Source organism: Amia ocellicauda, chromosome 15 (assembly GCF_036373705.1).
Source record: "Amia ocellicauda isolate fAmiCal2 chromosome 15, fAmiCal2.hap1, whole genome shotgun sequence".
Taxonomy (NCBI): Eukaryota; Metazoa; Chordata; class Actinopteri; order Amiiformes; family Amiidae; genus Amia; species Amia ocellicauda.
In genome coordinates this window covers 6,110,882-6,138,813 of record NC_089864.1, presented here as the reverse complement: position 1 = coordinate 6,138,813, position 27,932 = coordinate 6,110,882, and the positions used below count along the sequence as shown (strand labels likewise).

At 40.1% G+C, this 27,932-nt stretch overlaps 2 protein-coding genes across 2 annotated transcripts; both read left to right on the top strand.

Annotated features, from left to right (window-relative positions):
* The first annotated feature begins 1,165 nt into the window (after nt 1–1,165).
* Nucleotides 1,166–16,269, top strand: LOC136711067 (mucin-19-like). Its single transcript, XM_066687040.1, has 24 exons — nt 1,166–1,203; nt 1,495–1,530; nt 2,379–2,414; nt 4,176–4,392; nt 6,700–6,800; nt 6,932–7,063; nt 7,259–7,382; nt 7,488–7,626; nt 8,699–8,759; nt 9,188–9,325; nt 9,728–9,877; nt 10,215–10,309; nt 10,626–10,755; nt 10,928–11,171; nt 11,480–11,519; nt 12,589–12,743; nt 12,910–13,048; nt 13,910–14,014; nt 14,136–14,327; nt 14,612–14,854; nt 14,988–15,144; nt 15,249–15,359; nt 15,871–16,012; nt 16,230–16,269. The coding sequence occupies exons 3-24, from the start codon at nt 2,387–2,389 to the stop codon at nt 16,267–16,269; spliced, it is 2,883 nt and encodes a 960-aa protein (XP_066543137.1). The 5' UTR covers nt 1,166–1,203; nt 1,495–1,530; nt 2,379–2,386.
* A 175-nt stretch (nt 16,270–16,444) lies between these two features.
* Nucleotides 16,445–27,419, top strand: LOC136711066 (mucin-2-like). The gene is made up of 14 exons (XM_066687039.1): nt 16,445–16,461; nt 16,760–17,600; nt 17,642–17,673; nt 17,771–19,904; nt 19,946–19,977; nt 20,075–21,966; nt 22,010–23,283; nt 23,390–23,430; nt 23,468–25,378; nt 25,805–25,822; nt 26,330–26,350; nt 26,744–26,770; nt 27,063–27,094; nt 27,336–27,419. The coding sequence occupies exons 1-13, from the start codon at nt 16,445–16,447 to the stop codon at nt 27,082–27,084; spliced, it is 8,262 nt and encodes a 2,753-aa protein (XP_066543136.1). The 3' UTR covers nt 27,085–27,094; nt 27,336–27,419.
* The last annotated feature ends 513 nt before the right edge of the window (nt 27,420–27,932 follow it).

Sequence of the window (27,932 nt, the reverse complement as noted above, 5' to 3'; positions counted from 1 at the left end):
CAGTAATGATTATTTGAGCCTTGTGACCATTCTGAAAGGTGAAAAAAAAAAAAATCAGTTTAACTTCGAACGTTGAATACTATGTTGTGTGTGTGTGTATATATATATATATATATATATATATATATATATATATATAAAATCAAATTATCGCTTACATTTCTATCAACCTTCTTATTTCTATTTTCAGGTGATGCTTTTTGCCAAAATGTGACGGATGATGAAGAGGAAGGTAAATGCTGTTTAACATGACACACACAACAATAATTGGGTACTGCTGAAAAATATGGGGAACTGTACCCAATTTAAAAACATCTTGTCCTAGCATGGACTAATGACCGATCTCAGTGTATGCGGAAGTATCTCAGGAAGTATCTCCCTGTATACGTCTCAGTAGTGTATGCGCATCTCAGTATATAGTGTATCTACCACGGGTGAATTATGTCCCTAATGGCTGACTGCATGTTTTTTTTTCCTGGTTACTTTAACTGGACAGTACACTTTACCTGCCACAAAATAGTGTTATTTTAACATGGTGGCTGTGTATTAGCAGGTTTTACTTTGAATAGGATCTGTAAGAGGTTTGTTAACTCAATTAACTGCAATTAATTAAACAAATTAAACAAAACATCGCTCCTGGCTTTCTTTGAAAGATGACTTATTTCTATTCCTGTCTAAATCCCACTACTTTGTGCATTGAGGAAACAAACACACCCCTCACACTGGTACGGTAGGAATAATTAATATTATACTGAATTAATCTATCATTGGTTTGTGTCATGTTTCTTAAATGCTTATAAAGTTTTATTTTAGCTATGAGGAGGCAGAGTAACGTTTTGGTAATTCTCAGGGAGGTCTAGATAGACTTATTGCACAGTGTGTAATAAATATCAGTAGGACCTTTGTTGCCTGACTTGACTACACATGCTGGGGTGCTGCAGACTATGACTTAAAAATGTGTCAATGTAAATAACAGAATCGTAAAAAAAAGTGAGGTGGGGCCCCAAATCAAATCCTGTTTAGGGCCCCCAAAATGCCAGAAATGGCCCCGGCTCTCAGCTTCAAAAAATTTAATGTTTAAGATTTTTTATGATTTGTTTTGTTCTAGTTAACTTTTTCCCGTATTGTAGAATTCATATCTAAACTGACATGTTTTTTTAGTTACACTCTCAACGACTGCAAGTGCTGATGATGAAAATCAAGGTAAACACGGTTAAACATTAAACTTATTTAAATAGGCCATTACAACATAATGATGTACTTTACTTGCTTAATTACTATTGTCATATTGTAGCACTGTTGGGAGCAACATTTTTGATGTAATATGCATTGTATGGCTGTGGATAAAAAAACTATTGCACTGCCGTGGAAAGTACGGGAGCTCACCCCCCAAATATTCAGTGTTTCTGAATATTGATTTTCATCCCATTCACATCCTCCCCGCTATTGCAGAATTCAAATCTAAATTGATCAATATTTCATTTTCGTTATTAGGTAATGGTCCTGAAAGTGATGAGGAAGAAGATGAAGGTAATCATGGTTAAACATTACACATGTAGCAATACATATCAGTTCTCTATTCACTGAGAAGTATTTAAATACACTATTATCAACATAATGCTGAACGTTATGTGCTTTATTACTATTCTCATAGTAACCATCTAGCACTGCTTGGAGCAATATTTTATGATGCAGATTGTAATGCTGTGGCTATACTATTACTGCTGCTATTCACCTCGATTACCTTTTTCCAATTTTTCTTTTAACCCCGAGTTAATGTCTTTGAATTCCCCATTGCAGGACTGAGATTCACGTTTTAATAAAATGTTTAGCTCATGTATTTAGACAATATAATTAAAGAAATGGGGCTAAACTATTTACTATTACACACAAGACAACAGTTTGTCTGCAGTAGATCAAATATCTGAAAACAAATTTCACAGATTTTTGTTGTGACACACACAAAAATATTTTATTAAAAAAATGTCAAAATGTATTTCGGAATGCAATTAAACTGTAAAAGAAAAAAAAAGGCCAAGAATTATAGTAGTTTATCGTGAATCATCAGAATATATTAAAATGTGGCATATTAAGGAAATGAGGATGAAAGTTTATTATTATGTATATTTTAGTATTAGTTGTACTGTAATTGATGATTATAAAGTTTTGGCAACATCAAAACATATTCCTGATTACCCTTGTGTATATATACTACACATACACATCGTTTCCCCAATAGTAAAACAATAGACCATGACTTTTTTTCTATAGGAAATTAAGCATGCATTTGTTTTTACTTACGTTTAATTATTATTACTGTATTTCTATACTATACTATACTATGTATTTCTAACCTGTTGTTTCTCTCACAAATAAAGGTGATCTAATGGACCAAATCCAAGGAACCGAACCTGGTAAATACACACACACACACACACACACACACACACATATATAAACTCAGCAAAAAAAAGAAACGTCCTCTCACTTTCACTTTTTTCAGCAAACTTAACGTGTAAATATTTGTATGAACATAAAAAGATTCAACAACTAAGACATAAACTGAACAAGTTTCACAGACCTGTGACTAACAGAAATGGAATAATGTGTCCCTGAACAAAGGGGGGGTCAAAATCAAAAGTAACAGTCAGTATCTGTTGTGGCCACCAGCTGCATTAAGTCCTGCAGTGCATCTCCTCCACATGGGCTCCATCAGATCTGCCAGTTCTTGCTGTAAGATGTTACCTCACTCTTCCACCAAGGCACTTGCAAGTTCCTGGACATTTCTGGGGGGAATGCCCCTAGCCCTCATCCTCCGATCCAACAGGTCCCAGACGCGCTCAATGGGATTGAGATCCAGGCTCTTCGCTGGCCATGGCAGACACTGACATTCCTGTCTTGCAGGAAATCACGTCCAGCGAAGGTGGGTTTGTGCCCATAGGCAACGTTGTTGTCGGTGATGTCTCTCACCCTATTGAGGACAGTCTGAGCACTGATGGAGGGATCGTGCGTTCCTGGTGTGACTCGGGCAGTTGTTGTTGCCATCCTGTACCTGTCCCGCAGGTGTGATATTGGGATGTACCGATCCTGTGCAGGTGTTGTTACACATGGTCTGCCACTACGAGGACGATCAGCTGTCCTTCCTGTCTCCCTGTAGTGCTGTCTTAGGCGTCTCACAGTACGGACATTGCAATTTATTGCCCTGGCCACATTGCAGTCCTCATGGCTCCTTACAGCATGCCTAAGGCATGTTCACGCAGATGAGCAGGGACTCTGGGCATCTTTCTTTTGGGTCAGTAGAAAGGTCTCTTTAGCTTTACCATCGGTAAGCTGTTAGTGTCTTAACGATTGTTCCACAGGTGCATGTTCATTAATTGTTTATAGTTCATTGAACAAGCATGGAAAACATTGTTTAAACCCTTTACAATAAAGATCTGTAAAGTTATTTGGATTTTTACAAAATTATGTTTAAAATACAGTGTCCTGAAAAAGGGATGTTTCGGATTTTGCTGAGTATATATAATATATATTAGCATTTTTCTACTCTGAAACATAAGTAAATTAAAACATTGTGCTCAGTTTTATGAAAAATAACATTATTCAAGTATCCCATCATACACAATATACCTGGAATATTCCACAATTTTTCTTCACAATCATTGTCATTCCTATAGGGACACTTGCAAATAAGTGTGTTATAAACTCTGGTGGCCTTCCACACTTCTTCCAGGACCTTCCACATATCAGGCAAAATCAACACGTAGCCTTCAGAGAAACATTATCTGTAATGGACTAATCCAGGACTGTAATACTCAACACTGTCTAACAAAGATGAGCAATACATACAATTTACCATTATCTTGATCTTTTGTAATACTGCATTTTATAATTGGATGTTTCAGTATTACAGCGAGCTTTTAGCTCCTCAACCTCCCAACATGTGTCCGATCACTGTACATTTTACAGTCATTCCTTCTGATTGGGGGATAAAGGCATGTGATCATTATTTACTCTATGTCCAACTGGTTTAAGGTGACAACTAGTGAGTGATTAATAATTAGTAATATACAATGGCAAGCACTACTTTGTGTAACCTACTTCAATGATGAATAATGTGCTATACATTTTTGAAGTAGGTGTTTCAATTAGTTTCATTGAATGTCTTTTACTTGTAGACGTGTGTAAAACATATGGGAGTGGAGTGATCCGCACGTTCAATGATGATTTATTCTACCTGAAGTCCAACTGCATCTTTACCTTCATCAAGAAGGGCACTGACTTCCAAATCAAAATACAACGGGAAATGCGGGAAATGCTCAACACAGTGACCATCACGATCAACCAAATTGAAATCCAATTGGAAAATGGTGATATTCTGGTTGAAGGGGACAAGTAAGACCTGTTTTCTTGTTTTTGGAAATTAGATGAATTTGTTATTGACATAACTTTATTAACTGATCATTTTTGCTGATTGTAAAGGCAGCACAAAGGACCCCTCCCAATAACTAGGGGTTTTTAAACAGTTGCCTCTGTAAACTAATAAAAGTGTCCTTCAGAGCACACTATGGCTATGTATTTAATTGACAGGCACATTTGTTTAATTATTGACTTCTTCACACTGGCAATAAAAGCTGAAAATGCTGCTCTGTTACAGTTACCTTTCCTTGGATAGATTTATCCAGCTGCCATACTAGTCTCTCCATATAAGATCATATTTCATTACTAGCCAGTAGATTATCAGGCTTTTCAGGCTAATTACAGTTGTCACGTTGGCATCTTGAGCTTTTGTACAATTTATAAAAAAAATTCATGAGCAGCCAACATTGACATTGGCTTCGCAGTTTGCACTCAGCTCAGCACAGCTCTTGCAAACTAATTAATGCAAAGGTTTGGAGTGCATCTTCAATCATCTGGTTAAAAGTCTCACAGTTCTGTGTTCATAAGAAAGGACATGCAAGACTGTAAAAACTAAATAAGATTCTTTGTAGATCAACCAACCAACCAACATGACTTTGGACAATGTAGTAGCTTTTGCTTTTGTCCACTAATTTTAATTTCAAATTAACCATGTAAAAAATATGCAAAGGCAAGAGACTGTATATATGAACTGTTGCCTAACTCCTCCAACATTTCCATTAACAGGGTTACTCTTCCATATGATCACACATACGTGCACATCTATACCTACGGCATATACACTCGCCTGAGGAGCAGGACACAGAAGTTATCTGTGGTTTGGAAAAATCTGGGGGATAAAATCAGCACACTTTGGGTGAGACTGCATTGAAATGTTATCTGTCGATGTATTTAGAGCAAGTTCAATACTTCATGTTGGTAAACCTAATTGCATTTTAGTCAAGGCTTTTTATGACACTTGAAATCTGAGCTATTGGCTGGGCCATGTTTTGGGACCATCTTACTAATGGTATGTGTTTGATTACAAGATATGCCTCATACTGTGTCCGTCCAGACTTAATTATTACATGTCAGCAGGCACTTTTTGCATGATCAGTACGTGTAGTACGTGTTTCTCTACAGTGGGACATTAAGGAGTATAAATAAATTAAAACAATGTAGCAGAACAGCATTCACATTCATCCAAAAGGGGCAGTTGTTCCTTTAAGGACATGATTTTTAACTTCTGTTTGAATTCACAACAGGTTGAACTGGATCAGAGCCTCCGTGGGCAGACAGATGGTCTTTGTGGCATGTATGGCAGGGATGGTACGTTGCCTGCTTTTGAAAAATGCGACTTCTATTTTTTATTCTTGGCAATTGTAAATGTTTTATTTTTTTGTATTTTTCAGATACTGTTGGGCAATTGATTTCTGAAAATGGAATAAATGTGGATAACCAGTGTCTAACCAAAGACCCAGAATCAGGTTGTACAAGTGTAAGTCTTCACTACAAAGTGATCCCTGACAGAATTTCAGCGAAAGCTGAGATTTTGTCATCTTTGTGAATTGATTTTTGGATTTTGGTAAACCGTTATTACATTCAGCCTACAAAGGGCTCTAGGGTGTGTCATTCTTCTCAACAACAAGAGAATCTGGCAATGATCTGTTTTCATGGAAATTAAGCAAGCATATAACAATAGAATATTTTTTTTGTAGAAACTGTAAGTCCGTTTCTGCTGATTGTAACGGGGCTCATTCGGTATGTAATGAGCAGGTTACAAGGTGATGTAACCCCTCAGAAAAAGTAGTAGTGTTAAGCCTCCTGCGTTGGGAGACCTGGTCTTTTGGCATAGAGGGCTTAACACTTTACTGCGCTGGAGCCACTGCGGTGCAGAGCACTCGGAGGGGCGCCGGTGGTGTGCGGTTCGAATCCCAAGCAGGGAGCTCCAACCTCAGATGGCTACATGATAAAGAAATAAATATGATATGCTTAATATCAGTCAAACTATTCTTTACCTTGTATTACCTAGTTATGTTTCTATATGTTGTCAGTACTTGCATATTCTGAATGTTTCATAATGAAGAAGATCATCCAGTTAGAGTCCCTCAATAGGAAACAACCATTTTCTACTGTGCATTGCTTCATGTGTGTATATATATATAATTAAAATATTCAATTTCTAAACACAATATTATTCCTTTAGGAATGCAGTTTGACCATATCATCATACTTTATGTCATGTTTGAATGGTGGCCCCTTAAATAAATACTTGAAAGCCTGTCGCCAAAATGTGTGCAACAGCAAGGATGCCAGTCAGAGCGCCTGCGACTTTTATGAGGAATTAGCGAATCAGTGCCCGGATGAGTCATTGAAAAAGTCCTGGAGAAAAAAGACTAACTGCGGTAAGACATCATCCCATTTTCATTGTGGTTCAGTTCAGTGTGAAATGTTAATGCAGGGGTTTGTTTAATTAGATCACAGTATTTCATAATCATTCATTGACTTTGCTTATGTCTTCATGTGTCAAATGCAGATGAAGTCACATGTCCTGGAAACCTGGTATTTAAGGAACTTGGCAACGCCTTTATGGAGACTTGTTCCAACCCTACCTTGCCACTTAACGTGCCACAAACAAAAACTTGTGTGTGTCAAGATACAAACGATGGTAAGCAGTATTTCCTGTATTTATTTGCTGTATTTATTTTTTAAAACAAGAGTGTATGTGTTTGTAAATATACATATATACATATATACTGTACATAGAAACATTTGGAAGTTTTTCATCTTGTAGGAAAGATCCTCCCTTTCAGCACCCCCTTTCTTTGAATTTGAATGTGTCACTTTGCCTTCGTGTCTACAGAACCTGCAGTCCTGAATGATTATGTGGGAGTGACCACATGTGTGCCTCTGAATAAGTGTCCTTGCATGTTTGGTGGGAATCTCTATGATCCTGGTGCCAAACTGTTTAAACAGTGCCAAACATGGTGAGTTTCCCAAATGTACAATTATAATGGTGACCATCTTTAAAAAGCTTCTTCTTTGCAGTGCTTATGTTTTTAAGGAACAAACCATGTCATGTTTCTTTATAGTACATGTAAACAAGGACATTGGGATTGCACCAAATATAGTTGCCCCTCAAGGTGTACCATTGAAGGAGGACAATTTGTTACTACATTTGATGGTAAACGGTACATGCTGCCTGGAAGATGTGGTTATGTAGCTGTACAGGTATGTTGTATTATGATAAGACATTCATTTTACTATAAAATGTTAGGTTTGTGGATGACAAGAAAAACAATCTGGTACTTTTGAAGTTCAAGCCTTACACAAATAACTGTGTTAATGCTGAATTCCTGTAATTACTATAATACAGTATTTAAAAGACTTTTCTGCAAGCCTGTTTAGACTCATAATATAAAGATAATATCACAAAGATTCCAATCTAATCCACACTAATCTAATCCAGCATCATTAAACTCTGCTTAATCGTTGTATATTTCCTTCTATCACTGTGATGTTTTAAAATATGAAATTAGTAGCCCATATCTTAAGAAATTGCTGAAAACCTTAATAATTCTCCATTGGACAAGGTCTCTTTTATTTTAATCAACAGGGACCAGACTGGAAAATAACTATTAACAGTTGTCCAACAAAATCCTCCTTGGACCATGTGACAATTGTCATTAATGATGTGAGTTATCTTTAAGCATGTTATATTTGTCTGTGTGAAAGGATGTGTATTTGCTTTTGTATGTGTGTGTGTGTGTGTATGTGTGCGTGTGTGTGTGCGTATGTCTGTGTGTTGATTTTCTTGAATTAAGTAACAATACAATCAGACGTTAAAGTGTTTGCCTTATAGAGCTAACTGGGCTAGTGGAGAAGCTGAATATTAAAACTAATGGTTATACACTGGAAGTTAATATTTTTATTTTGGACTTCTGAGACTGTTTCTATTGGTGTATCTAATTAGTGAATAATTAAATGTTCCTTGTTTAATCTCACTGGAAAGTCCTCTGTCTATCTTATCCATTTACATATAAATATAGATGAACAATAACATGAATTATACTCACAGTCAATTTCTTTTCTTCTGTTATATGGTACATTCTACAATCTACAACTAAAATCAACTATTCATTTTGTATGATTTGTGGTACAATAAATTTATGATTTTCTCGATAAGGTTTTGTTGTTATATATTCTTTCTGTTTGCTTTGCTAAGTTAGGTAACTAACAAGAATTAGAAGATGTGTTCAATTAACTGTTGTTTAACTCAAATATTTGTACATATTTATTGCAGGAGACATTTGAATTTACTGACAAGGGCTTAATAAACAGAAATAACAAATTCTACTTTTCAGGTAAGTAAAAGCTATATGGTATATGTACAGAGTGTGTTAAGTGATGGGTAGTGTATCATGTATCCTTGGTTTTATCTTTGACACACTTGTATAAATGTATCAGCAAATTACTTACATACCTTTCAACCAAGAAGATGTTGTTAATTGTAGTTTTGAATAGTTGATCACATATAAACATTTGTGTTTCATGATATATTGTATCTATTTGTATGTCTTGTATTATCTTATGCATCTGATATATGCAAAATATGCAGGATATATTGTTGCTAACATTTAACAACTGCAATAGTCTAGGCACAAAATATATGTAGTGTATTACCCTCCGATCCGTTGTCGCCTTTGTCTGTTGTTGTATTTGACAGCTCTTTTTTTGTTTAAATATCTTTCTTAAATCTGTGCATTATCTAACATATGTGTGCATTTCACAGAAAACGTGAACATTTTCCAGCAATCTTCAATGTACATCCAGATGGAGACGGCGTCCGGGCTGCTGGTGCAAATTCAGAGGACACCCGCAGTGCAGCTATATGTGACATTGCCAGTGGAAGACAAGGGGACAATAAAAGGTAGGGTTTCTGTTAAAAAAGATCCATGCATTTTTAATAACCGCTTCATCCAGTACAGGGCCACAGTGAGCCAGAGTCCAACCTGATGGACACACAACTACAGGTTAATTTAGAGTAGTCAATCAACCTAAAGAGCATGTCTTTGGAAAGTGGGAGGAAACCACAGCACCGGGTAAAAACCCACTCAGCCATGGGGGAGAACATATACACTCCACACAGGCTGACCTAAGGCCCGAATCGAACCAAGGCACAGCATGCAGAACACAGAAGTTGATTTGTGGTCCTATAATGTGAATGAGTTCTAAGACAAGACATTTAAAAACCAAGAAACTGAAGTATTTGCTTTTAATACAGAATATAAATCCTGTACATTCATATAGAGTGTGTTCCTTGTCCTCTCAGGTCTCTGTGGCAACTACAATGATGACATTACAGATGAATTCATTTCGAGCAGTGGCATTCCCGAACATCTAGCGGAGAACTTTGCCAAGTCCTGGCTGACCGGACAGTTCCAAGACAAGATTACATCCATCTGCACAAACACCGATTATGGTAATTCTGATTTGTCATATTGTTCTGGCTTCCATATATACTACAGACTAAGATATATACTACACATCTAGTAAATCATATATTCTTTAGTATTTTTAGAAAGCACAACAATGCTTAAAATGCAAAATACTGCATGCACATGTTTCTCCATACTAACTCTCCACCTTGAACAGAATACAACCAGACATGGAGGTTCTTCTTCATTCATTAGCTTGAAAACATTTGTGAAGTTCTTGGGAAACCAGATTCATTCCTTTAATAATGCATTTGCGTGAGTGTGCAGGTGCTAGATTTTGAGCGCTACCCAATCCTGTGTTTTTCTCATTTTGCACAACAGAGATGTATGGGAAAGAAAGGTGTGAGATCTTGAAGGACCTAAATGGACCATTTGCTAAATGTCACGAGTATGTCAGGTTTGACAGATATGTAAAGGTGAGTTTATTATTTATATTATATTATTAATATGATTTATTGTTTTATTGTTGTTGTTATTGTTATTATCTGAAATAGCCATGTTATTTCTCTTTTACCCTTCACAAATGTTTATTGTTAATAACTGCTTTCAACTGTGCACTGGAGGGAGGAAGACAATGTTCACACAGCAACAGGGCAACAGAGGCCTTTAAGGGTCGTTGTACTCCAAGCCAGGAAAACATGGCCTAGCTTGGCCCAGCATCAACAGAGCCTTACTGCTGGTTGCTTTGGCATATTTACAATTATTACTCACTTATGCTATTTTTTTTTCCAGATGTGTGAGCAAAGCACGTGTAAATGTCTGGGTAATGTCAAAGACTGTCTGTGTGCCGCCCTGGGGAACTATGCTAAGGCATGTGCTGCCGAGGGAATAATGGTGGGAGACTGGAGAAAAAACGAGTGCCGTGAGTTAGAAGTAATTTCTTCAACGTATTTAACACTGTGTATTCAGTTATTTACAGGATGATTACTAGTTACACATCTTAATACCACAGAGGAAAATAGTACATAAAAAATAAAGTAGTGATGGTACAGCCTATTGGAAAACTCACCGGATTTTAAAACTTCTGTTTCCAGCCGTAATATGTCCCAAGAACCAGGAGTTCGATTACAACATGAGAGCCTGCAATCGCACCTGCCGCTCCCTCTCTGGGCACGACATCACCTGCGATGTGAATGACGTGCCTGTGGACGGGTGCGGCTGCGCAGAAGGCACCCACATGAACAGCCAGTTCTCCTGTGTGTCAAAGGCTCAGTGCCCATGTTACTACAATGGTGGCGAAGTCAGTCCAGGACCCGCCGTTATCAACGGGCAGTCTTGGTGAGTTCTACATTTTTCTGTCCGTCCTCCAAAGGTGTGTCGGTGTTTCTTTCTTTTCTTTTTCAGAAGGAAAACTACATCTGGGCATTTGAAATAAACCCCTAATCTCATTAGCATAATAGCCATTTCCACCCTTATACACTGCAGAAGAAAGCGGGTCTGGTACTCTGTTTTGTTTCACAAACAAGTTAACCTGACACAGTACATCATATGATGGTGATGGTCAACTGCAGTCAAGGGAGTATGATAGGATGGTTGATTTTGTTTTTGATGCATGCCCTTTAAATGTTTTTCCCATTGTGCCTGAGTGCTTTAGCCTTTGAGAAGATGTACAGATATGCAAACACAGTATGAAGTACTTCACAAATGTATGGCAGGATTTAACAGTTTAATTTGTGGTTTCTTTGTGGCAGAAAATCCAGTTATGCATGTGTTTCTACAGCGGTTCTAATCACATATCATGAGTTAAGTCATGATTATTATACACTGGCTCAAGTGAATGCTCTCTACCTTTTCATTTTAGCAATTGTGAAGATGGTAAACTTGACTGCAAGCCATCTGACTGTAAGTTATACTTCCTTTTGCTATCGCTTCCATTTAATTGTGTTGCAATCTTTCTTTTAAAAATGTATGATGATGACACTGATGCCATTCGTTTTAAATAATCAATTTGGAAAACCATGCAGTTGTAGACGATCACAGTGTGTTAATTTATTCAGTTAATGCCTTTATCAAATGCATTTATGTGCATCGAGAAGCACAAGTGCATTAAAAACTTACAAGGAACTACTTAATGAAAGCATTGCATAGTAAGATGGTCTAAATATATGTATATATATAAATGATGAATATACAAATCAATGTATGTTAATCAGTATTATATTGAATTATTTTTATATTTATATTTTGTATTTTTATATCTGTATTATTTTCAGCATGTTCAGAGGGGAAAGAATATATTCACTGTCCTCAGACAGCAAGCACAAGCCAACGGACATGTGACAGCTTAAACTTGCCAGTTGTAAGTTCAATGTTAAAATGTTGCAACTTGTCCCCCCCCAACACACACACACACAAAGACTTCTGCTGATCAGTGTATTTTTTTTTTACTTTTCCAGATTTTGGAGTAAATGTTTAATGATTCAGAAATATACAAATAAATATCCATACAGTACAAATGTAATAATCTTCAGATTTACTTTTGCTTTTCATAGTTTGAGCCTAGAGACATCCAGAAGGCAAACTGCATAAACGATGCAACCAACATTCATCATATGAGCAATTTAGAGTATTGCCACTTAGACATGTCTTTATTCAGAAACATTGTAACAACAGGACTGTAGTTTAGTTTTTGATATTCCCATCCTGATGTACAACACACAAATGTATATTTTAATTGGAAACCTGACCTTGACAGAGCACCACAGAGGAGTGTCTGAGCGGCTGTTACTGCCCAGAAGGAACGTATGAAAACCACAACGGAACGTGTGTTGATGAAGAAGATTGCACATGTATGTTTGGTGGTGAAGTGTACTACAAAGGACAGACTGTGAGAACCGACTGCAAGAAGTGGTCAGTATTTGATAAGAACCATTTATGAACAACTTATGAATACATTTTGTTTCATGTATATGTGCACAGAATGCGTAAAACGGTTAATTGTACATGGAGTATAAACTCACACCACGTGACCGTCTACAAACGTGTAACTACATGACTGTTTTTGATTACATGACAGTACCTGTGAAAATGGAAGTTGGATTTGTACTGGGAAGCCCTGCCCTGGGAAGTGCCAGGTTTATGGAGACGGACACTACCAGACGTTCGATTTCAACTGGTACACTTATGACGGGGAATGTGAATATACTCTTGTAGAGGTGAGTGCGTCAGGGATCTACATCCAGACAAAATAATCTCTTCCATCAGTGGTGTTGTTGGTGTTGGTGGAGATGTAGTGGATTCTGTCACTGATGTTGTTGGAGAGGTTGTGGATTGTGTCACAGTGGTTGGTGTTGTTGGTGTTGATGGAGATGTAGTGGAGGAATCAGGAGGAAATTGTGTTTCTTATTTGTTTGTTTTGTTAGTTTTCTTATCTGTCCATCGTTAACATTGTGTACTCATTTATTGCTACAAAGCCAAGCTGGTGGAAATTGTCTTCAGTACAGCCTGATTAATGAGCTCTATTACATACATGACACAAGAAACATGATAAATAATCAAACATCACATGAAACACAAATTTACAAGCAGCCATGAGATAACTTACATTGTACTAATGGACAAACTCATGTGCTAGATACAGACATTGAACCCAGTACACAACCAACACTAAATATATTTATGTGCAAGCAAGACAAGTACAAACCAGAGTTTAGAGATATAGAGAGAATACATTCATAATTAAGTGTCCTAATAGCACTGGGATGAACACTTTTGCTGTCAATGATCTGAACCGTCTTCCAGAGGGGAGCAGTTGTAAGCTGACGCACTGGATGAGAAGGGTCGGAGACAATCTTATTGGCACTCTTGATGGTTTGTTGTATATAGAGATTTAAATGAAGAAAGGTCGATGCCAGTGACCTTTTCAGTCTTAACGATGCGCTGACATTTTCTCAGAGTATAATCATTAGTGCTTCCATATCATACTGTGACTGATTAAGTCAGAATACTCACTCAGAATACAAACCTTTTTATCCCACACAAAACATATCCTCCTAATCCCGTCTCTGCTCTTGCAGGACGACTGTGGTCGTGGGAAAGGAACTTTCCAGATAAAGGCCGAAAGCGTCCCCTGCTGTGACGAGGCGCTGACGTGCTCCCGCGCTATTGTAATTGAGCTCCCGGTATGAAGGCCCGATCTCTCCTCAGTCATTTCCCTTGTTTAAACTGTTTCCTATTTGTCAGACCTAATGTGTTTGTGTGTTTGTTTGTGCGTGTGCTTTTCTTTCTTTCCCCCCACTACAGAATAAGGTTACCCTTACATTGAGTGACATGAAAGTGACCGAAACCTTGCCAGATAGGTACTGTGAAATGGATCCTGTGTACTCAGTTCACACCGTGGGCTTATACATCATAATCACTTTGCCTGACAAGGGAATCACGGTGATGTGGGACAAGCACACAAGAATTACCATTCTGCTGGACACACAGTGGAAAGTAAGTGTATTTTTGTGTTATTGGTTTAAACTCATACTTCATATTATATGTGCACATTAAAATATGGATTTATTTATAAATGTATTAATTAAAACCTAGTCATTCTCCATAACATAACTTAAAAACAACAATAATAATTAAATTAAATTAAATTAAATGTAGTTAATCAGCTGTTGTTTCATTTGCCAAAGGGATAACATTTTAATTGATGACAAATGATGACTACACCTGTATCATATATACATATAGATGTACAATCTTATTGATGATGATTTACATTTCAGAATAAAGTGTGTGGCCTCTGTGGAAACTTTGATTCCAACGCGAAGAATGACCTGCAGACCAGAGCAAAGTCATCGGTGACCAATGTGCTGGAGTTTGGGAACAGCTGGAAAACACCTGGCGCGCTCTGCTCAGACACTGTGAACCAGACGTTCCCGTGTGAGAAGCACTCATACTGCTCCACATGGGCGGTCAGGAGGTGCCAGATTATTCTAAGTTCAAAATTTGAGCCATGTCACACAAAGGTAAAATACAAATCCCCCCCAGAGTGCCTTTAAATATAGCAGAATTTTAATTGCTTCCAGTTTTCATTGCATTTGTAACATGTATTAAAAAATATGAGTTACAATGAGTATACTGTGTTTTTGTTCATTCCAGGTCGATCCTCAAGCCTATTACGATGTGTGTGTACAGGAGTCGTGTGCTTGTGAATTCGAAGGCAAATTCCTCGGCTTTTGCACAGCGGTGGCGGCGTATGCAGAAGCATGCAGCGAGGTGGACGTTTGTATCGCCTGGCGCACCCCCGACTTGTGCCGTACGTATCAGCCGTACATGCTCAACATTATATATAATAAGACGTTATAATATTTTAAACATAGCGTTACTACCATCAAAATCCTTTGTGTTCTTTCCTTGCAGCTGTTTACTGTGATTATTATAATGAGCCAGGAGAGTGCAGCTGGCATTATGAACCCTGTGGGAGTGTCATGACCTGTGGCCGGAACAACAAGTTCTCTGGAAAGCTTGAAGGTGGGTATAAGCTAGTTTCTGAAGCTTCCCCACTGGCAGGAAAAGCATAATTGCCCAGTTGTAAAGCCTGATTGTTTGTAGAGAAAATATGGGAGTGAAAGAGAGCTCATAATGTCTCCATACTCGTGCTAGAGGACAGATACCAAGAAAGAGAAATCTTGCTCATTACCCAGTGTGAAAAAAAAAAATCCTTACTGGCATTCTTCACAAGAGAGTACATGTCAATGAAATATCACAAATATATTTTCTACACATTTAATTAATCTATCTGTATCAAAATATCAGTACATAAATGTATTTGAAATATGTATACCTGTGTTATATACATACATACATGTGTGTATGCACACAAACAAATTAAGGTTCGCAGAGGTCAATTTTTGGATGGGTCCTATAAATATATTCAAACCATCATAAGAAACGAATATTCAGTGATTTAGTCTAAGGAAAACTATTAAACTTCTAGTCTTTGAAAGCCACAAAATATAAATCAATTTCTGTTTATATTTAGGTTGTTATCCACGATGCTCAGCTAAAGAGCCATATTTTGATGAGAATACCATGAAATGTTCTACTTTGGAAAATTGCAGTTGCTTCTACAATGGGACAACAATATTACCTGGTACAAAAATAAATACCTGTGGTAGGGAATGGTAAGTTCCTCAGTCACCATATTAAATTGAACCACAATACCAAAATAATACAAATAATTCTATATATAGCAATAACTTTCTCATGGATGGATTAATTTATAATATATTTTATATAATCAACTGATTTATTAATTCTGTACTGTATTTACTTGACATGTTTTATTCCAGAGAACTAAATGTTTTAAGATGGCCTAACATTTCCAATTTATAATTGCAGTGAATGTACATCTGGAGAGTTCAAATGCAAACGTAAGTAAAAACAAACAACTTATTTTTATTTGGGTGTCTTATGTATTACTGAAAAAGCTATTTTGAAATAAGCATAAACACATGTTGTGTGTGGAAAATAATTAAGAATATTATAAGTATTCTAAAAACTGAAATGTAAATTATGTTGAAAGCTAAGTAAAAAACAAGCATTGAATATCTAGAATGAGCCACATCACGCTGTATTTGTTGATTAAACTGGAAATTTGTATCCCCTATTTATCTCAAAGTACCACCAACCACCCACTCAAACATGAATGTATAAAGATATGTGTTAAGTTTCTAAGGGCTTAAATTGCCATCTTACTAGTTATTACAAACATATTGTGAGATGTTGGGGCTCCAAATCGCGTCTCTTAGGGAATTATCCTATTGTGTATGAATGGATTAATTACCAAAAGACCCACTTTCTTTATGATGCAATCTGCGTCACCTCTCTTGTATTTTATGGATAATCTTTTTTTGTTACACTTCATACAGCTATTATCGGAATAACGACAACACCAACAACACCTTTGAAAAAATCCACTACATCCCCACCAACACCAACACCAACAACACCAGTGACAGAATCCACGACATCTCCGCCAACACCAACAACACCAGTGACAGAATCCACTACATCTCCACCAACACCAACAACACCAGTGACAAAATCCACGACATCTCCACCAACACCAACAACACCAGTGACAGAATCCACTACATCTCCACCAACACCAACACCAGTGACAAAATCCACGACATCTCCGCCAACACCAACAACACCAGTGACAGAATCCACTACATCTCCACCAACACCAACAACACCAGTGACAGAATCCACTACATCTCCGCCAACACCAACAACACCAGTGACAGAATCCACTACATCTGCACCAACACCAACAACACCAGTGACAGAATCCACGACATCTCCACCAACACCAACAACACCAGTGACAGAATCAACTATATCTCCACCAACGTCAATAACAATACCAGTGAGAAAGTCCATAACATCTCCACCAACAACACAACTAACAAAATCCACTACATCTCCACCAACACCAACACCAACAACACCAGTGACAAAATCCACGACATCTCCGCCAACACCAACAACACCAGTGACAGAATCCACGACATCTCCGCCAACAACAACAACACCAACACCAACACCAGTGACAAAATCCACGACAACTCCACCAACACCAACACCAGTGACAAAATCCACAACATCTCCGCCAACACCAACAACACCAGTGACAAAATCCACGTCATCTCCACCAACACCAACACCAACAACACCAGTGACAAAATCAACTATATCTCCACCAACGTCAACAACAATACCAGTGAGAAAATCCACAACATCTCCAGCAACAACACCAACACCAACACCAACAACACCAGTGACAGGATCCACTTCATCTCCACCAACACCAACACCAACAACACCAGTGACAGGATCCACTTCATCTCCACCAACGCCAACACCAACAACACCAGTGACAGGATCCACTTCATCTCCACCAACGCCAACACCAACAACACCAGTGACAAAATCCACGACATCTCCACCAACACCAACACCAACAACACCAGTTACAGAATCCACTACATCTCCACCAACACCAACACCAACAACACCAGTGACAGAATCCACGACATCTCCGCCAACACCAACAACACCAGTGACAGGATCCACATCATCTCCGCCAACAACAACACCAGTGACAAAATCCACGACATCTCTGCCAACACCAACAACACCAGTCACAGAATCCACTACATCTCCACCAACACCAACACCAACAACACCAGTGAAAAAATCAACTATATCTCCACCAACGTCAACAACAATACCAGTGAGAAAATCCACAACATCTCCAGCAACAACACCAATATCAACACCAACAACACCAGTGACAGGATCCACTTCATCTCCACCAATATCAACACCAACAACACCAGTGACAGGATCCACTTCATCTCCACCAACGCCAACACCAACAACACCAGTGACAAAATCCACGACATCTCCACCAACACCAACAACACCAGTGACAGGATCAACATTATCTCCGCCAACACCAACAACACCAGTGAAAGAATCCACTACATCTCCACCAACACCAACACCAACAACACCAGTGACAGAATCCACATCACCCACACCAACAACACCAGTGACAGAATCTACGACTTCTCCACCAACACCAACAAAACCAGTGACAGAATCCACTACATCTCCACCAACACCAACACCAACAACACCAGTGACAGAATCAACTATATCTCCACCAACGTCAACAACAATACCAGTGAGAAAGTCCACAACATCTCCACCAACAACACAACGAACAAAATCCACTACATCTACACCAACACCAACACCAACAACACCAGTGACAAAATCCACGACATCTCCGCCAACACCAACAACACCAGTGACAGAATCCACTACATCTCCACCAACACCAACAACACCAGTGACAGGATCCACTACATCTTCATCAACGCCAACACCAACAACACCAGTGACAAAATCCACGACATCTCCACCAACACCAACACCAACAACACCAGTGACAGAATCCACAACATCTCCACCAAAACCAACACCAACAACACCAGTGACAGAATCAACTATATCTCCACCAATGTCAACACCAACAACACCAGTGACAGAATCCACTTCATATCCACCAACACCAACACCAGCAACACCAGTGACAAAATCCACGACATCTCCGCCAACACCAGCAACACCAGTGACAGAATCCACTACATCTCCACCAACACCAACAACACCAGTGACAGAATCCACAACATCTCCAGCAACACCATCACCAACAACACCAGTGACAGAATCCACAACATCTCCAGCAACAACACCAGTGACAAAATCCACGACATCTCCATCAACACCAACAACACCAGTGACAAAATCCACTACATCTCCACCAACACCAACACCAACAACACCAGTGACAAAATCCACGACAACTTCACCAACACCAACATCAACAACACCAGTGACAGAATCCACGACATCTCCGCCAACACCAACAACACCAGTGACAGAATCTACGACATCTCCACCAACACCCACACCAACAACACCAGTGACAGAATCCACGACATCTCCGCCAACACCAACAACACCAGTGACAGAATCCACTACATCCCCACCAACACCAACAACACCAGTGACAGAATCCACTACATCCCCACCAACACCAACACCAACAACACCAGTGACAGAATCAACTATATCTCCACCAACGTCAATAACAATACCAGTGAGAAAGTCCATAACATCTCCACCAACAACACAACTAACAAAATCCACTACATCTCCACCAACACCAACACCAACAACACCAGTGACAAAATCCACGACATCTCCGCCAACACCAACAACACCAGTGACAGAATCCACGACATCTCCGCCAACAACAACAACACCAACACCAACACCAGTGACAAAATCCACGACAACTCCACCAACACCAACACCAGTGACAAAATCCACAACATCTCCGCCAACACCAACAACACCAGTGACAAAATCCACGTCATCTCCACCAACACCAACACCAACAACACCAGTGACAAAATCAACTATATCTCCACCAACGTCAACAACAATACCAGTGAGAAAATCCACAACATCTCCAGCAACAACACCAACACCAACACCAACAACACCAGTGACAGGATCCACTTCATCTCCACCAACACCAACACCAACAACACCAGTGACAGGATCCACTTCATCTCCACCAACGCCAACACCAACAACACCAGTGACAGGATCCACTTCATCTCCACCAACGCCAACACCAACAACACCAGTGACAAAATCCACGACATCTCCACCAACACCAACACCAACAACACCAGTTACAGAATCCACTACATCTCCACCAACACCAACACCAACAACACCAGTGACAGAATCCACGACATCTCCGCCAACACCAACAACACCAGTGACAGGATCCACATCATCTCCGCCAACAACAACAACACCAGTGACAAAATCCACGACATCTCTGCCAACACCAACAACACCAGTCACAGAATCCACTACATCTCCACCAACACCAACACCAACAACACCAGTGAAAAAATCAACTATATCTCCACCAACGTCAACAACAATACCAGTGAGAAAATCCACAACATCTCCAGCAACAACACCAATATCAACACCAACAACACCAGTGACAGGATCCACTTCATCTCCACCAATATCAACACCAACAACACCAGTGACAGGATCCACTTCATCTCCACCAACGCCAACACCAACAACACCAGTGACAAAATCCACGACATCTCCACCAACACCAACAACACCAGTGACAGGATCAACATTATCTCCGCCAACACCAACAACACCAGTGAAAGAATCCACTACATCTCCACCAACACCAACACCAACAACACCAGTGACAGAATCCACATCACCCACACCAACAACACCAGTGACAGAATCTACGACTTCTCCACCAACACCAACAAAACCAGTGACAGAATCCACTACATCTCCACCAACACCAACACCAACAACACCAGTGACAGAATCAACTATATCTCCACCAACGTCAACAACAATACCAGTGAGAAAGTCCACAACATCTCCACCAACAACACAACGAACAAAATCCACTACATCTACACCAACACCAACACCAACAACACCAGTGACAAAATCCACGACATCTCCGCCAACACCAACAACACCAGTGACAGAATCCACTACATCTCCACCAACACCAACAACACCAGTGACAGGATCCACTACATCTTCATCAACGCCAACACCAACAACACCAGTGACAAAATCCACGACATCTCCACCAACACCAACACCAACAACACCAGTGACAGAATCCACAACATCTCCACCAAAACCAACACCAACAACACCAGTGACAGAATCAACTATATCTCCACCAATGTCAACACCAACAACACCAGTGACAGAATCCACTTCATATCCACCAACACCAACACCAGCAACACCAGTGACAAAATCCACGACATCTCCGCCAACACCAGCAACACCAGTGACAGAATCCACTACATCTCCACCAACACCAACAACACCAGTGACAGAATCCACAACATCTCCAGCAACACCATCACCAACAACACCAGTGACAGAATCCACAACATCTCCAGCAACAACACCAGTGACAAAATCCACGACATCTCCATCAACACCAACAACACCAGTGACAAAATCCACTACATCTCCACCAACACCAACACCAACAACACCAGTGACAAAATCCACGACAACTTCACCAACACCAACATCAACAACACCAGTGACAGAATCCACGACATCTCCGCCAACACCAACAACACCAGTGACAGAATCTACGACATCTCCACCAACACCCACACCAACAACACCAGTGACAGAATCCACTACATCTCTACCAACACCAACACCAAAAACACCAGTGTCAAAATCCACGACATCTCCGCCAACACCAACAACACCAGTGACAGAATCCACTACATCCACACCAACACCAACACCAACAACACCAGTGACAGAATCCACTACATCTCCACTAACACCCACACCAACAACACCAGTCACAGAATCCACTACATCTCTACCAACACCAACATCAACAACACCAGTGACAGAATCCACAGCATCTCCACCAACAACACCAGTGACAAAATCCACGACATCTCCATCAACACCAACAACACCAGTGACAGAATCCACGACATCTCCACCAACACCAACACCAACAACACCAGTGATAGAATCCACGACATCTCCGCCAACAACACCAGTGACAAAATCCACGACATCTCCGCCAACACCAACAACACCAGTGACAGAATCCACTACATCCCCACCAACACCAACACCAACAACACCAGTGACAGAATCCACGACATCTCCGCCAACACCAACAACACCAGTGACAGAATCCACTACATCCCCACCAACACCAACACCCACAACACCAGTGACAGAATCCACGACATCTCCGCCAACACCAACAACACCAGTGACAGAATCCACTACATCCCCACCAACACCAACACCAACAACACCAGTGACAGAATCCACGACATCTCCGCCAACACCAACAACACCAGTGACAGAATCCACTACATCCCCACCAACACCAACAACACCAGTGACAGGATCCACTTCATCTCCACCAACACCAACACCAACAACACTATTGACAAAATCCACGACATCTCCGCCAACACCAACAACACCAATGACAGAAACCACTACATCCCCACCAACACCAACACCAACAACACCAGTGACAGAATCCACTACATCTCCACCAACACCAACAACACCAGTGACAGAATCCACGACATCTCCACCAACACCAACACCAACAACACCAGTGACAGAATCCACGACATCTCCGCCAACAACACCAGTGACAAAATCCACGACATCTCCGCCAACACCAACAACACCAGTGACAGAATCCACTACATCCCCACCAACACCAACACCAACAACACCAGTGACAGAATCCACGACATCTCCGCCAACACCAACAACACCAGTGACAGAATCCACTACATCCCCACCAACACCAACACCCACAACACCAGTGACAGAATCCACGACATCTCCGCCAACACCAACAACACCAGTGACAGAATCCACTACATCCCCACCAACACCAACACCAACAACACCAGTGACAGAATCCACGACATCTCCGCCAACACCAACAACACCAGTGACAGAATCCACTACATCCCCACCAACACCAACACCCACAACACCAGTGACAGAATCCACGACATCTCCGCCAACACCAACAACACCAGTGACAGAATCCACTACATCCCCACCAACACCAACAACACCAGTGACAGAATCCACTACATCCCCACCAACACCAACACCAACAACACCAGTGACAGAATCCACGACATCTCCACCAACACCAACAACACCAGTGACAGAATCCACTACATCCCCACCAACACCAACACCAACAACACCAGTGACAGAATCCACTACATCTCCACCAACACCAACAACACCAGTGACAGAATCCACTACATCTCCGCCAACACCAACACCAACAACACCAGTGACAGAATCCACTACATCCCCACCAACACCAACACCAACAACACCAGTGACAGAATCCACGACATCTCCGCCAACAACACCAGTGACAAAATCCACGACATCTCCATCAACACCAACAACACCAGTGACAGAATCCACGACATCACCGCTAACACCAACAACACCAGTGACAAAATCCACGACATCTCCACCAACACCCACACCAACAACACTAGTGACAGAATCCACGACATCTCCGCCAACACCAACACCAACAACACCAGTGACAAAATCCACGACATCTCCGCCAACACCAACAACACCAGTGACAGAATCCACGACATCTCCACCAACACCAACACCAACAACACCAGTGACAAAATCCACGACATCCCCACCAACACCAACACCAACAACACCAGTGACAGAATCCACGACATCTCCACCAACACCAACAACACCAGTGACAGAATCCACTACATCCCCACCAACACCAACACCAACAACACCAGTGACAGAATCCACGACATCACCGCCAACACCAACGACACCAGTGACAGGATCCACTTCATCTCCACCAACACCAACACCATTCACAAAATCCACGACATCTCCGCCAACACCAACAACACCAGTGACAAAATCCACAACATCTCCGCCAACACCAACAACACCAGTGACAGAATCCACGACATCTCCACCAACAACACCAGTGACAGAATCCACGACATCTCCACCAACTACACCAGTGACAGAATCCACGACATCTCCATCAACACCAACACCAACATCTCCAGTGATAGAATCCACGACGTCTCTGCCAACACCAACACCAACAACACCAGTGACAGAATCCACGACATCTCCACCAACACCAACAACACCAGTGACAGAATCCACTACATCCCCACCAACACCAACACCAACAACACCAGTGACAGAATCCACGACATCACCGCCAACACCAACAACACCAGTGACAGAATCCACGACATCTCCACCAACACCCACACCAACAACACCAGTGACAGAATCCACGACATCCCCACCAACACCAACACCAACAACACCAGTGACAGAATCCACGACATCTCCACCAACACCAACACCAACGACACCAGTGACAGGATCCACTTCATCTCCACCAACACCAACACCATTCACAAAATCCACGACATCTCCGCCAACACCAACAACACCAGTGACAAAATCCACAACATCTCCGCCAACACCAACAACACCAGTGACAGAATCCACGACATCTCCACCAACAACACCAGTGACAGAATCCACGACATCTCCATCAACACCAACATCTCCAGTGATAGAATCCACGACGTCTCTTCCAACACCAACACCAACAACACCAGTGACAGAATCCACGACATCTCCACCAACACCAACAACACCAGTGACAGAATCCACTACATCTCCGCCAACACCAACACCAACGACACCAGTGACAGGATCCACTTCATCTCCACCAACACCAACACCATTCACAAAATCCACGACATCTCCGCCAACACCAACAACACCAGTGACAGAATCCACGACATCTCCACCAACAACACCAGTGACAGAATCCACGACATCTCCATCAACACCAACACCAACATCTCCAGTGATAGAATCCACGACGTCTCTTCCAACACCAACACCAACAACACCAGTGACAGAATCCACGACATCTCCGCCAACACCAACAACACCAGTGACAGAATCCACGACATCTCCACCAACAACACCAGTGACAGAATCCACGACATCTCCACCAACAACACCAGTGACAGAATCCACGACATCTCTGCCAACACCAACACCAACAACTCCAGTGATAGAATCCACGACGTCTCTGCCAACACCAACACCAACAACACCAGTGACAGAATCCACGACATCTCCACCAACACCAACAACACCAGTGACAAAATCCACGACATCTCCACCAACATCAACAACACCAGTGACAGAATCCACGACATCTCCACCAACACCAACACCAATAACACCAGGTATAGCTTTGAATTGTATATGAATATAAATGTTTTGTTTTCTGCACGTTTATAATACTTCCAGTGTAATATCATGTTTTACATTGAGATACATGATGCATTAACAGAATTATTTTTGCGTATTGGTCACATGGAGCCAATTTATGTTTACTGTTACAGTTTTAAATCTTCCTTGGAGTCTGAAACCAAATTGATTTGCTCCACGGTTATTTGAGTATTTTAAAGTGTCTTTTCATTCCATTTTATGTAATGAATTATCTCCATTATTTGTGAGGGCTCCTACAAGTATTGTGGATAAGCTGTTCAGTCATTTTATAGGTCAGAATACTTAACTATTCATTTGAATTATGTCTCCAAGATAACTATGTTTACCTGTAGATAATTGTATTATTTGCATTATAACAATATTTTTATTTTTCTATGCAGCATTCACAGTGCATACAGGTATTTGTTAATGTTTTACATATCAGAACTCAATTTCAATTGTTAAGCAGTCTCTCTTTCATCTATCTATCTATCTATCTGTCGGGTACCGTTTGTGGTCTCATTAAATTGCTTCTAGTAGCTGATGCAAGCTCATAGGTCTGCCCTTTATAGAGCGCCTTCTCACTTTTGCTATGGATTCAGGGTTATAATGTGGTGGGTTGCCTCCCTTGAGAGTGATGTCATATAGATTCCTCACATATAGTACTAGAAAGCTAGTGCATGAAGCCTCTTCAGACATCAGATATGTTGTTATTCTTAAACATTAAAAGCTGACCTCCGGAATGCAGTAAAGCGAGCAAAACTACACAATAACCATAATATTAATAAGAAAACAGTGAATATCAATTGTTATTTTTTCTATTAAATACCGCTCAGTAGAATTTTAAATATACCACTCACAATCTATTTGTAGTTTAGTAATATTTTTGCTGTCAATACTGAACATGGTTTGTTTTTAATGTATAGGTTCTACAACTACTTCTACAGGTATTTATTTATGACTTTTTAATTTATACAATTTCAACCAAATGAATGTATCTATAAAATATCTGCAGAATTCCACTTTTGTTGTGAATACAGTACCAGGAGTTGGAATCCAATGAAAGATTTTCAGACATTTTAATGACTGATTATGCCAGTGAGTGCCAGCTTCATTGAGCTATATATATATATATATATATATTTTTTTTTTTTTTTCACAAAACAAATGCAGTAAATAGGTTAAATGTTTGTTTTCCTTTAATGTTGTTTCTCATAAAAACATTCAGGATTTTTTGGGCAAATCAGAAATAAGTTTGCTTATATGGCAAAAAGTATGTTATGATACAATTATTATTAATAATACTTATTATAATATGGTACCAAATCTCTTTTATTTAGCTCCCACGACTCATCCGCTCATAATTCGTAAGTAATACTATTGTACCTGTTTTCTTAGTTTCACAATTACTAATTAATTAATTAAATCTGCAAACTGTAAGGACTCAATTTGAAAAGTGCATTTCAACAGATTACAATACTTGTGAAACTGATTGTATCTCAAAGTGTTGGAAAACACTATATCAAAATATGAGTCTTGTTGTCAGAGCTGGGACACTTGCTGTGCAAATCTATTCAATGGAAGCATTGCATGATTTAAGCTGAGCATTCTGCTGTACAGGTTAATTTTAATTCTCTTATATTAAAATATATTTTGCAGCCTGCAAAGGACCCCTTGGTGAACCAAAGAAGGTGAGATCACTATTCTTAGGTTAAAAGATGGGAGAGTATTTAGTATGTGCTCAAGTTACACACATTTATACATAAAAGACATTCATATGGGAAAGTACAGGTACATTTCAGTACTCAACTGCATATACACTTGGTTCATTCAAAGTGATTTCAAAATATTTGTGTAGACCCTGTTGTGTCCCTGCTACTGTGCAATCTTTTTCGGATCATTAATTAACCTCAGGGTCTTCATGTCTTTTAGGCTGGTGAGACTTGGGAATCCAATTGCCATAGCTGTACCTGCAGTAAAGTCACCTTGAAAGAGGAGTGTGTACCATTACCTCCCAAACCAACACCCACTTGCAAGGAGAATGAAGTTTTAATGACATATAATGCCACTGACTGCTGTGACATGAAAATCTGTGGTAAGCATCAAACAATTCAATGAATACCAATTCAAAGAAACAATAAAATTAAATGTCAAATGTTAGAAAAATGCATTAAATTGAGAGTCTTGCGCTGTTCAGATGGATTCACTGCAATATCTGTTCCTCCCTTTTCTAGTCGAGAAGACGTGTGAATACAATAATCGCATCTATAAGGTAAAAAAAAAAAAAAGTTGATTCCATGTTAAAATTACTTTTAGTAAGTGCTGTTTCACATTTCCACTTGACTGGCTGAAAATCAAGCCAGAATTAGCGGAAAGGAATATTGAGCAATCTGAGCAGACTTGTGTCCTTCAAATCACATTGTGTATCGCAGCAGGCAGGCAGTCGTGCGTTTGTCTTCATGCAATGGGGTGATTCTGTTCACCCCAGTCCAGTACAGGTTATGGAAGAGCAATGTCTAACCAGCTGTT